Source organism: Anabrus simplex, chromosome 1 (genome assembly GCF_040414725.1).
Source record: "Anabrus simplex isolate iqAnaSimp1 chromosome 1, ASM4041472v1, whole genome shotgun sequence".
NCBI lineage: Eukaryota > Metazoa > Arthropoda > Insecta > Orthoptera > Tettigoniidae > Anabrus > Anabrus simplex.
Genome location: NC_090265.1, coordinates 1405388490 through 1405401804, shown reverse-complemented (window position 1 = coordinate 1405401804; position 13315 = coordinate 1405388490). Strand labels below are relative to the sequence as shown.

Below are 13315 nucleotides of genomic sequence, written 5' to 3'. Positions count from 1 at the left end.
CTACTGAGTCATACGCCTTTGTAAAGTCGATGAAAATGACAACGTATTTCTTACCGGCCATTTTTGCTTGATGTAATACTGATTGAAGATTGAGTATCTGTTCTGTAGTACAAGAGCGTCCTTTTCTAAATCGTGCCTGGTACTCTCCTAATTGTGGGTCTAGTTGAGGTTCGGCTCTATTTAATAAGGCTTTAGAGAAAATTTTGTATGTGACAGGTACCAATGAGATTCCTCGATAATTATTGATGTCAATCAAGTCTCCTTTCTTGTGTAAGGGATGAATCAATGCAGTGGTCCAGTCACTAGGTAATGTTTCAGTCTCCCAGATGTTTTGTAGAATTTCTGTCAACTTGCTTACAGTCTTGTCTCCAGCCTGCTTCCAAAGTTCGGCTACTATTGAATCTTCTCCGGATGCTTTGTTGTTTTTCAGAGACTGGATGATTTGTATTACTTCTTCTTTGGATGGTGGTTGCGAGTTTGGTTGCTTGATGTTGTCTTGGTAAGTAAAAAAGGTATCAGGTGATTCACAATTAAGGAGATCCTCGAAGTACTTGGCGAGAAGGTGGCAATTGTCAGAGTCATTATAGGCTATCTTCCCATCTGGTCCACGGAAATGGAGACTGGGTGGACTGTAGTGACTAAGCTTCCGTTTAAAGCCTCTGTAAAAGTTTCTGGTGTTGTTCCTCTTGAAGTCATCATCCAACTGTGTCAATTGGTCTTTTGTGAATTGCCGTTTCACTTGTCTGATGATATTGGCAGTTATCTTCCGTTGCTCTAAGAACTTCACTCTGTTGTCTTGTGTCTTCTGTGAGTTCCACTTTAACCAGGCCATCTGCCTCTGCATTACCACTTCTTCACATCTAGCTGTCCACCAGGCATGTTTCTTCTGTTTTAGTAATGGCGCAGTCTCTGTTGCTACTTTAACTAGATTTTCCCTCAATTCATCCCAGTATCTGCATTCTATTCTTTCCATTTTCTCTGTAAACTGTTTGCAAGTTGCAAGTTTTTCTAAATCAAACTTAGTAAGTTTAACTGACTTGGTTCTTTTAGTGTTCCTAGGTAGAAATTTCAGCTTTCTTTTGGAGAGGTGGTGGTCGGAGTCCAAATTTGCTTCTCTTAACACTCTTACATTCTGGATCTCTCTATGAGCTTTCCTTGCAATGGCAACATGATCTATCTGAAATTCTCCTAAGAGGTTGTTGGGTGACGTCCAGGTCTTCTGTTTCTTTGGTAGTCTCTTAAAGGTCATTGACTTCAATACCAGGTTGAAGGCTTTGCAGAGTCCCACTAGACGCTCCCCATTTCTATTTGTTCGTAAGTGAGCTGGGTATTCTCCCACAATGTCTCTAAATTTGCGCTCTTTCCCTAACTGTGCGTTGAAGTCCTGAAGTAAAATGATTGTATGACACTCTGGGACTTTGCTGATGATGTCCTCTAGTTCTTCCCAAAATTTGTCGGTACTTTCAGGGTTATGTTTATTGTCTTCATTGATAGGTGCGTGAACATTTACTGCAGTGTATATCTTGTTTGTGCACCGGAAGGTTAGAAGGGATACTCGACTATTGGGCGAGTTGAAGTCAATTACCGAGTCCAGTATCCTATGGCTTACAATGAACCCAGTCCCCAGGAGTGGCACATTCTTCATTCTCCTGCGCCCTACTTTTCCCTTAAAAATACAGTACCCCTGCGAATCAAAGGCATGCTCATCTGTATAATTGGTTTCCTGTATTGCTGTGAGTAGTATCTTGTGGTGAGGAAAAGTGTCAGTTAAATGCTTCAGTTTGCCTAGCTTAAGTAGTGAGCTGATGTTCAATGTGGCAAAATAGTTCTGTTCCTTATATCGGATCTTATTGCTAGTAGTTCCAGGATGCTCCGATTCGTCCTCAAAGCATGCTGGTGTGGGCTCCCCAGAATCTGAAGGCCTACTAACACCGCGTAAGGCGGAGGTGGATTTGATACCACCTGGGGTTGTTACTTCAGTGAGTTTGTCCTCCATGCTTTAGTTGAAAATTGTATTAGGAGACCAGAGGTTAAACCCCTTGATCGAGTTACTACCGAGGTTGTGAGCTCCAGTAGGTTTATTTAGGATTTTCTCCCTTAGACTGGTTGCCTTCCCAGGCTTAGAACGGAGACCAATCTTCTCCACAGTGGTTCTTCCACCTTCCTTGCCGTTGGATGATGTAAACCATCTTCATCCGCCTCAGAAGCCGTTGACCGTTTTTTTCTTAAGTTTATTATTGTATTATCACAGACCACCAAGATGGCTCCCAGCAGTAGGCAAAGATCTGTTGCCTTAGAAACGCCTCAATCGAAGAGTGGAGTTATATATCTAGTTGGTAGTATCTATGGAGACCAAGAAAATTTAGCGTGTGGGTGGTTGTTAGGGCAAGGTTAGCAATTAAAATACACTCTTAGTAATTTATCTATGGAGCTACTGAAGCAAAATCCAGTATGGAGGCACTTAGGGCAATAAAATGAAATAAAAATGCCCTCAAATCAATTAAAACAAGCTCTAGACTCTTAAGATAACACGTTCACACAACCACCACACCAATTAAATGCTCAAATACTCCCTGATACCCACTAACACTACACAGAACGCAAGAAAAGGGAGCTCCACTACAAATGATCTCTTCCAGTGTGGTGTTGTTGTTGTTATTATTATTATTATTATTATTATTATTATTATTATTATTATTATTATTATTATTATTATTATTATTATTATTATTATTATTATTATTTGTATCATTTCCACGGCCTCCAACTACCTTTTGTAGTAGTATGGTAACAGATCAATTCCAAAAACAAATTGAGCATATGTTATACCATGACATCAGGTAATAGCGAAGGAGCTGCGAAAAGGCTGACGGTCGCTTGAGCACATAACAACAGTTTTCATGGTTGCTTGGCATGAAAGATATAGTGACAAGGACCACATGATATGTCAACAGGCTACCAAAGTTCTGTGAATTTAAGGTACAGGAAGTGGGGACAAATTCCAGAATAATAGTTCTAGCAAGAAAAACAGTATGTAGTCTCTCTCTCACCTCGTAATTTAACTGATGATATGGCAAGGAGACCCAGCTCTCTCATAGATGGAATGGAGTGCTCAAACCTGCAGGAGCAAGTGATACATATGGGTGAGCTGCAATACATATGATGATCAAAAGTTTGTGAACAATCTGGACAACAGATGCACAAGCTTGTTGGCGCTGCATCAACATGATGTCAGAGAGCAGAAAATCAAGAATGAGAGGGGTTAGTATACAGCGAGCCGTGTAGAAAGGAGGTACAGAGGGAAACTCTGGCCCATGGCCACAGAATGTCGTAAATGAGGCTGGCAAAATATTCACATGTACAATGTCACAAAGTCACAGTATGTCTACTAATAATTTAGTGTTGAATGTCTTCCTTAGTTAGTATTGAAGTATAGTATTTAAACAGGGAATATTTAAGAAAACATAAGTTAAAGGCACATACCGTTTTCTGCCTTCTTCTGATATGTGTGATTTCAGGTGGGCTTTCAAGAAACTTTGCTTGGAAAATATTTCATTGCATAAATGGCATTTAACTTCAGGTTCATGCTGAGTCATATGCTTAAGCAGTAATTTTGGTTGAAAAAACTGTTCACCACACACTATGCACTTCCAACCATTTGTTTCATCTCTGCTGTGCATCAAAATGTGTCTGCAAAGAAGGAATAGGAATAATTTAGACCTGTTAAAAAGACTGGGATAGCAACAAACATTGTTATACAGCAGTAAAATACACACAAAATAATAGAAAACTAATTAAAAACTAAACACTATCTGAAAACAATTAGGTAATTTATATTCTGTTCCAGGACATCATCCCATCTTAGGCCATTCACCTGCATATCTTATTTGTCTCTGTCCTGCATTTCTTTAGCCTTCCCTTTGGTCTTTTTTCCCTGGATAGTAACGTCAATGTATTTTCTGGCAAGGCTTTTGCTGTTCACTCACATAATGGCGGCGGAAACATGTACACGGGAGTGTGTTGGTCCTTCATTTTTTTTGTAAAATGAGTGGAAAAAAGTGTGGTTTGAACAAAAAGCGTCTGAAAAATGGTCTACAGAGTATTGTTTGTTCTAGATGGTATCATTTGGAATGCATTTCAGTAGATAATGATAGTGTAATTAGTAACACATGGATTTGTACACACTGTGTGGACGAGGTATCAGACGACATGTTGGCGAGTGTACAGCGTGTGATGAATTGCGATTGGACTGTGTAAATGAAGCAGCGACAATCAAGGTAATGGAAGAGGACTGAAACGCTGCACAAATACACATTCAAAATTGTTACGTATGGGGATCCACCTATTCAATACAAGAAATAGTGATAATTATTAAGTCATCACATATTCATTTAATGGGACCGGTTTCGGCAATAAGGTATGCCATCATCATTTAAAGTTAAAAACTTCATAATTGATCTGTATTTAACTGAGAATCACAATGTTAAAAAGAAAGAGGTTCCACCTATTCGATACAATGATAAACTATTGCACAAAATTTACGTCACAACATGTTAAATTTGTTTGGGACCGGTTTCGACACATGTCTATGTCATCATCGGCCGAAAGAACAAATATGCCAAGAAGTATACAATTATCGACACACAAAAAACACATTCAAGGATAACTGTAACACATATAACACTTTCTTGAAGAAGTGAACATTTGGAGTTCATGTAGGTTTTACACTCTTGCTGTGAGTGTTAAAAGAACTGAAGTATACCAGTGAAAAGACACACTTTTCCATGAAGATGAATTTTGTAGAGATCATAAGCAGTGTGACATTTTTGAGCACTTTTGCTGCCTATATGTTAGGTCTTGAGGTTAAAAAGGTTCTTGAAGGATGCAGCATAATTTACAATTGTTGCTAGGCAAGGAATACACTTGTTGGTAGGTAAAAAATAGCATGATTTTGTCTTTGGTACTTTTAAAGGTGGATAGTGATATATATATATAAACTCCTAGAGTATATTGTTGCCTAGCAACAATTGTAAATTATGCTGCATCCTTCAAGAACCTTTTTAACCTCAAGATCTAACATATTGGTAGCAAGAGTGCTCAAGAACGTCACACTAATTATGATCTTTACAAAATTTATCTTCATGGAAAAGTGTTAGGTACTTTTCACTGGTATCCTTCAGTTCTTTTAACACTCACAGCAAGAGTGTAAAAACTACATGAACTCCAAATGGTCACTTCTTCAAGAAAGTGTTATATGTGTTACAGTTACCCTTGAATGTGTTTTTTGTGTGTCGATAATTGTATACTTCTTGCCATATTTCTTCTGTCGGCTGATGATGACATAGATATGTGTCGAAACTGGTCCCAAATAAATTACTTGTAAACATGTTGTGACATAAATTTTGTGCAAGAGTTTATCATTGTATTGAATAGGTGGAACCTCTCTCTTTTTAACATTATGCCATCATCAGCCTAGGAAGTAAGACAAAGACATTGGAAAAAGAGTACATGACATTTCTTAAAATTAATATCAATACTTTTTAAAATGTATGTGCTTAACTGAATTATTTTACATATATACAAAAGGTTTTTTATCATTAAAATTGAATATAGAAAGGTGTAAACCAAAATATGTGTATGGTAAAAAGTGGAATTAGCATTTTTCACATTGTAAAAACAATATAGGTCATTAACTACTTTGTAGTCATAGTGGTATATATGAAATTGGGTTCTTATTTCAATATTAACATTTGTAGTCATTATAAATAGGCTGATGAATCAGTTATTTACTTAAAGTTCCTCATAGATGTTCACTAATTAAAATCTAATATATTCAACTTGGATATAGCAATGTGTGAAGTTTAAATAAATGTCTTATATGGCTAAAATATAGTATGGCATCTGTGTACAGGTTATTATATCCACAAAAGTTCAGTAAGTAAACACGCTAAGTCCACTGTATAGCTTGGTTTACGTGTCCGCAGGTTGGTAACTACTTTCCAGTTCTTGTGGTATATATAAAATTTAGTTTATCTTTTTGAACATCTTGATTCAATTTTTAAACATTTGTAATTGGTATAGATATGCCAATGAGCTAATTGCTACTGTAGTGTATTTAAAAAAATAATACAGTGAGTGCGCTAGTAACAACAACATAACGACACAGAGATGTATACTCTCTGGAGAGAACAGCTGTTCTTCTCATTGGAACTTTTATTGTAATGAATAATTATGCCATGCTGTGCAACAAATGCATTTCCTAATAAAATAATGTTAAGTACTAGATAAGTATATTTAGTAGAGTGTTCAGAATATAACAGTTGGCGATGAGGTAAAAGTATAAATAAGTATTGCTAACATCCTGCACAGTACTATCAATCGACCACCGAAAATATTTACCGCTGTTTTGACACAATTAGGTTATACTCAGAAGAATGGATTCAGAACAATTTGCTAAACTATTAGATGCATTCAACCGACAACAACAAACCCTGCTTACTCAGTTTATAACAACATTCCAAAGAGAATCAGGAAGAGAAGTCTCGCTTTCCGGTAACTGTTCAAGCATACAACCATTTGAAAATTTTGATTCTAGGAAGGAAAAATTTGCATGCTATATGGAGAGGTTTGAGAATTATGTAGCAATGAAAAATATCACAGAAGAGGAAAAGAAAGCACAGCTCCTATGCGTCTCTATAGGTTCTGTGCATTACAACAGTCTATCTGCATTTCTAGGCCCAGAAAAATCGATCAGAACTCAGTCATTTACAGATCTGGTTAAACTGTTCAGCCAAATGCTTGTTCCCAAGAAAAGTGCTATTATTTCTCAGCATTATTTTTTAAATGTATATCAGAAAGAGGGACAGTCTATTGCCGATTTTCTCGCAACTCTTCAACGCAATTTAGCTGAGTGTGAATTCACAGTCAAATGCCAATGTCAACGTACAGTATCAATTTCAGATGTATTTCTAAGAGCCCAGTTCATAAGAGGTTTACGAGACAATTGTTACGTAAACAGTTACTGCAATCTAATATCACCACTTTTGATGAAATCCTAGCTAAGGCAACATTATTGGAAGCATCTAGAATCGAAAGAAGGGAATTTACCAGACAAGCCTTTTCATCGGCATCTGAATTCGACAACAGCGATACATATACGGTTACTGCTGGCTCAGATCACCGATCTCGACGGGATCACAGTTTTCGTTATCATTCTTTGAGCCCCAGTTATAGCAAGAGTAACCATTCATTGAGCCCTGACCATCCATGCAACATACGTTCACCGAATCAAAGTATCCGATATTGTCAACATTCTCTCTCTAGTGGAAGAATCAGGCCTGATTTCAGAAGATTAGGAATTGATATCCTCTGTTTCCGATGTGTTAAGCCGAATCATCGTGTGTCAGAATGCCGAGTTAGTAGTTAGGATATTAGATGTGAATCTTGTGGAAGAGAAGGTCATCTCGCAAAGGTGTGTATCACCAGCCTAATGCAAAATTCCAAATCAAAAGCAGATAGTTCCAGCTCAACTAAATCAATTTTAGTTATCCCATGTGATGCCCAGGATCATTCATACGGTGTGAGTAAAGCAGAACCTACTTTCTCTCCGTCACCTGTAGAATTATTTGAAGTTACTCCCGACTCTGATAAATATATAGTTACTGTATCACTAAACAATAAGACACAGTGTTTTGAAGTTGACTCTGGTGCATGTTGTTTTTTTTTTTTTTTTTGCTAGGGGCTCTACATCGCTCCGACACAGATAGGTCTTATGGCGACGATGGGATAGGAAAGGCCTAGAAGTTGGAAGGAAGCGGCCGTGGCCTTAATTAAGGTACAGCCCCAGCATTTGCCTGGTGTGAAAATGGGAAACCACGGAAAACCATTTTCAGGGCTGCCGATAGTGGGATTCGAACCTACTATCTCCCGGATGCAAGCTCACAGCCGCGCGCCTCTACGCGCACGGCCAACTCGCCCGGTGGTGCATGTTTTACTCTGCTTCCTAAAGATGCTTTTAATGAATTGGATCTAGGTTTACCCTCACAACAATCTGGAATTGCCTTTCGTTCATATTCAGGCAATATTATCGCACCTATGGGAAAGGTTACAGTCTCAGCTGTATATAAAGACAAGGAAATCCAAGATGATATATATATTGTCCATAAGGGCTACTCAGCATTACTTGGTAGATTGTGGATTAGGAGACTTGGTTTTGAATTAAAGGAAATAGATGCTAGCAAGGAAACTCCACTCATGTCATATCCAGTTAATGCTATCTTTTCAGTTGATGACATAATTAATGAATTTCCTGATGTTTTTGAAGAGAGAATTGGATGTGTTCCAAAATTTGAAGTAAAGTTACAGTTACGTGAAGGAGCTAAATCAGTACTTACACGAGAACGGGATGTTCCCTATGCACTTCGTGAACGAATTGAAAGAGAACTGGACTCACTAGAAGCAGCTGGGGTCATATCCCCTGTATCATCAAGTGATTGGGGGTCACCGTTGGTCGTCATTCCCAAGCCAGATGGAGGAGTTAGAATATGTGTTGATTACAAATGTGGTGTAAATGAGAAACTTGTTGCTGCAAATTACCCCATAAGGCAAATTGATAATGTGTTGAACAGCCTACGTGATTCCAAATATTTTCGTAAATTGGACTTGTTCAAAGCATTTCTACACTTGGTAGTTGATGATGAAAGTGCTACAATCCAGACTATATCTACACATCTTGGAACATATAGAATGAATCGTCTAAGTTTCGGAATTAAAACAGCGCCATCCGAATTTAACTGAATCATTTCACAAATCCTCAGGGGACTTCCAAAAACAGAAGCCTATTTTGATGACTTAATCGTACACAGATCAACTCTGGAGAAGTGCACACACAATTTGCGGTTATGTGTGAAGAGATTTTCTGACTTTGATCTGCATATCAACTGAGCTAAGTGTTCTTTCTTTGAAGAGAAAATTGAATATTTGGGCCATGTTATCCAGCATAATACCATTAGTAAGTCCCCAGAAAAAGTTAGAGCTGTTAATGACATGCCTCATCCTACAAATGTTGATGAACTATGCAGATTTTGGGAACTAATCACATACTACTCCAGGTTTATACCAGATTTCTCCACCATGTCATATCCATTACGGCTCCTGCTCCGCAAATGCCAACGTTACATATGGACTTCAGAATGTGAAACCGCATTCCTCAAGTTAAAAGCAGAGTTGTGTAGCGATAGGGTCTTAATGCCCTATGATCCAAAATTACCAATAGTTCTGACGTCAGATGCAAGTCCAACAGGTGTTGCCGCTGCTGTTAGCCATCTAATTGATGGAGAAGAAAGGCCGATTGAGTATGCATCATGATCACTGACTGTATCAGAACAGAACTATAGCCAACTAGATTAGGCTTTGGCAATAATGTTTGCTGTCAACCACTTTTACGCCTATGTTTTTGGCAGGCACTTCACACTAGTAACCGACAAAGAACCCCTAACTCATATTTTTCAGCAAAACAAAGCTCTACCACAGATGACATCTGCTCATCTACTACGATATGCTTCGTTCTTGTCGGGATTCGATTACACAGTTCAATTTAAGAAGGGTGTAGAGAACCAAAATGTTGACTGTTTATCGCGGGCTTCCCTACAGCAAGTCTATTCTTCAACAGATATCTCCATTGGAGATGAAGTTAACCAGTTATTTACGCACCTAATTTTTCAAATTTCAAGCGAACGAATCACATTTCGCACCATCCAGGATAAAACACGTAAAGATCATGAACTGAGTAAACGTGTTTTTAATTTACAGAATGAACGGATGGTTTCAGAATATACTCTGAATGATGGTGTGCTGTTTAGACACGATAGAGTTGTTATCCCTTCCAGACTAAGAGATCAGGTTTTAAATGAACTTCACGAAACTCATTTGGGCATCATGATGAACCAGCTGGCCCGTCGCAACGTCTATTGGCCTGGAATTCATCGAGACATTGAACGCCTAGTAAAAGGATGTCAAACATGTGCATTGACAAGAGCAAATCCACCCAAATCACCAGTGCATCCATGGGACGAACCAAAAGAGTAGGCCTACTGGGAAAGAGTGCATATTGATTATGCAGGACCTTTCGAGAACTGCAACTTTCTGATTTGTGTGGACGCCAAATCGAAATGGGCAGAAGTGCAAATTTTACGAGATACACCAACAATCCAATCAATAAATGAAAAAAGGTTCCACCTAATCGATACTTTCTCTTTTTTATTTAGCCTTGGGCTATTTATAAAGACATTAATAATCACAGAACATGTTTCGATTGCTTAGCAATCATCATCAGCTGTTTTACAGGTAGCTTAGGTAAAAATAGCATAAAATCAATCTCATAATTTACATTAAAACATTAAAAACAGGTGTTAGTAGAAAGCATATAGGTGGGAGAAGGGGGGAAAGAGTGCATTGAGGGCAGTTGTTGGTTGGACATTAAACTTAATATTAAAAACACTTATTGGACTAAAATGTCTTAGGTTCACTGTAAGTCCTGAGAGCTTTTCCAATAAAATCACTTGCTGTTAAAAACTTGGAGATTTTTTGGTAAAATGCTCCTGTTGAAATGTTTATGAAGTGTTTATGTCTTCTTAAAACGGCTTCTGGTTTTCTTCCCCGTCACTTGTCTCTTATTAGGTGGAAAAGTGTGGCCCACTATTGAATGAATTCTACTATTTGGTGTTTAAGAACTTGTTAAGTTAGATCGTCTGTATTACGACCTGTAACCGGCAGAAAAAGATTGCGTCAATTAGTTGTGGTTGCCTAGAAACGTATTGCCTAGGGAGGCTATTTAGTTTTGGAAGATGTGGAAATATAAACTTACCTTTGTCCTGTTTGTATTCTTTACTTCCCGTGCTACGGGTGTGGGTTTGTTTCTGCTGTTCTCGACCTTGTGTTGTAGCGGTGTGCTGTGGTCTGTAAGCTAACTTGGTTCGGAGGGAGGGTGGGCAGCGAGGGCGTGTCGTCATTTGCTGTTTCAGGCGGGGAGGTGGCTTCTGTCAGTGACGTAGCGGCCTCGTGATTGCTAAGTGTGTTCGCTGGGCGTATTTGATTCCTTCATTGTAACTCCGTGTATCTCAATATGTTACATAAAATCAGCTTCATGGTCCGTATCGCACTTCAATAGATTCACAATTAAGTATTTATTTATTTTCCACCTAGTCGATACAATGATTGCTTAAGGCAATTTTTAATGGTCAAAAGTGGTACATGTTTCGTATATTATCAACATCTTCAGCCACATAACACTGTTTAGATGAAAAATATATAAAATTGACAAAGTAATGCTTTAGAGGAAGTGTCCTTAAAATTAACACTTCCTCTAAAGCATTACTTTGTCAATTTTATATATTTTTCATCTAAACAGTGTTATGTGGCTGAAGATGTTGATAATATACGAAACATGTACCACTTTTGACCATTAAAAATTGCCTTAAGCAATCATTGTATCGACTAGGTGGAAAATAAATAAATACTTAATTGTGAATCTATCTCAATATGTGTTCGAATAAGGGGTTTCTCTGCTCATTTATTTCATTTAAGTTCTTGTCCCTATTAATTGACTTGTCTAGAAATATGTGAATAATTTCTAGACTGTTCATTAGTCTTCCCTTGTTCAGTCTATTAAGAATTACCAGGTCTTGTTTAATATCTGTAAATCTATGGCCCGTCTCGCTCATATGTACTCCCATTGCGGAGAACCTTCTATGTTTCTCTGCATTGACATGTTCTTGGTACCTTATTGTGAAATTGTGTCCTGATTGTCCGATGTATGTGACCCTGCACTGGTGTCATATCAATTTATAAACACCTGGATCCTGGAAACACTCTTCACTGTTCTTATTAACCATATTATGGTTGAAAAACTTATGTCTCGTGTTGGTGTTTGTTGAGAACGCTACCTTGATGTCATGTTTTTTAAATAAATTACTAACTGCATAAATATTAGGGTTGTTGAAGGTGAACCTCACATACTTTTTTGTTTGCTCTGACTGTTTTAATAAATTTGTTTGTAGTTTGCGTTTACGTTTGGTAATTAACTCGTTAATAGTTTTTAAACTAAAACCATTAATAAGGGCCTGTTGTCGGATAAAAGCTAGTTCTTTATTCCTCTCTTTATTGGTTAACGGGATTTCGAAGGCTCTATTAATAAAGCTGTAATACGTGGATTTTTTCTGTGAGACGGTGTGTAGAGATTTGTTATGAATCATAGTTGGAGTGAATGTAGGTTTTCTATAAATTCCAAAGTGAAATTGGTTGCTTTTTTTGTTGTAGTAACGTCTAAAAAATTGATCGAACCGTTTTTTTTTCTTCTTCCACAGTAAACCGTATATTAGGATCTAAGGTGTTCAAAGTGTGCAAAATACTTAGACTATCATTGAGATACTTGTCAATTACAGCATATGTGTCATCCACATAACGTACCCACAAATCAAGCCCTTTGATGTGGTCTACGATATAAGAATGTTTCAGGTGATCCAAATATATATCAGCCAGTATGCCTGAGGCTGGAGCACCCATGGGAAGGCCATCTTGTTGATATATCTTGTTAAATAAAAAGTAGTTCTGGCTAAGTACGAATTTAAGGATTGCCGTAAACTCTTCTATTTCGGGTATGCTTTTCCGTTTGTGTTCTAATAAATTAGTTTTTATGATTTTAATCGTCTTCTCTATGGGGATATTATATACATATCTTTTATATCGAATGAGCATGTTACATGAGAGGATTTAAATTTAAAGTCCTTAATCTTCTTGCAGAAATCACTAGAATTTTTTACAGTTGTGTTAGAACAGAAAACATAGTTTTGTGTTAAGAACCTGTGAATGTATTGGGATGTTTTATATGTGGGGCACTTACGGAAATTGATTACTGGTCTGATAGGTATATCTTTTTTATGCAACTTGGGCATGGCTCTTGCCGTAGGGAGTCCCGGGTTCATATTTACTAACTTTTGTGATTTCTGCTCACTAAGAAGGAAAGTATTTTGTTTAAGTATTCCTTTCAAATTTCTTTGAATCCGTGGGGTAGGATCTTTACTTACGATTTTGAACTTGTTATTATTGAAAAAGGTTTCGGTTTTCTCAATATAATCAGTTTTATTTAGAATAACTATTGTTATCGGGCCATATATTTACAGATATTAAACAAGACCTGGTAATTCTTAATAGACTGAACAAGGGAAGACTAATGAACAGTCTAGAAAGTATTCACATATTTCTAGACAAGTCAATTAACAGGGACAAGAACTTAAATGAAATAAATGAGCAGAGAAAC

General features: G+C 37.5%; 1 protein-coding gene across 7 annotated transcripts in view; it reads right to left on the bottom strand.

Moving 5' to 3' along the window:
* The window catches only part of LOC136858371 (zinc finger protein 594), a 393129-nt gene that overhangs the window by 265016 nt on the left and 114798 nt on the right, over window positions 1–13315 (bottom strand). For 6 of the 7 annotated variants that reach the window (XM_067137863.2, XM_067137860.2, XM_068225531.1 and 3 more), the window contains one exon: window positions 3484–3690. The exons of the other annotated variant lie outside the window; for it this stretch is intronic. In XM_067137863.2, coding sequence (XP_066993964.2) covers window positions 3484–3690 — 207 coding nt within the window. The remainder of the gene's footprint in view (window positions 1–3483; window positions 3691–13315) is intronic. 7 annotated transcript variants of the gene reach the window in all.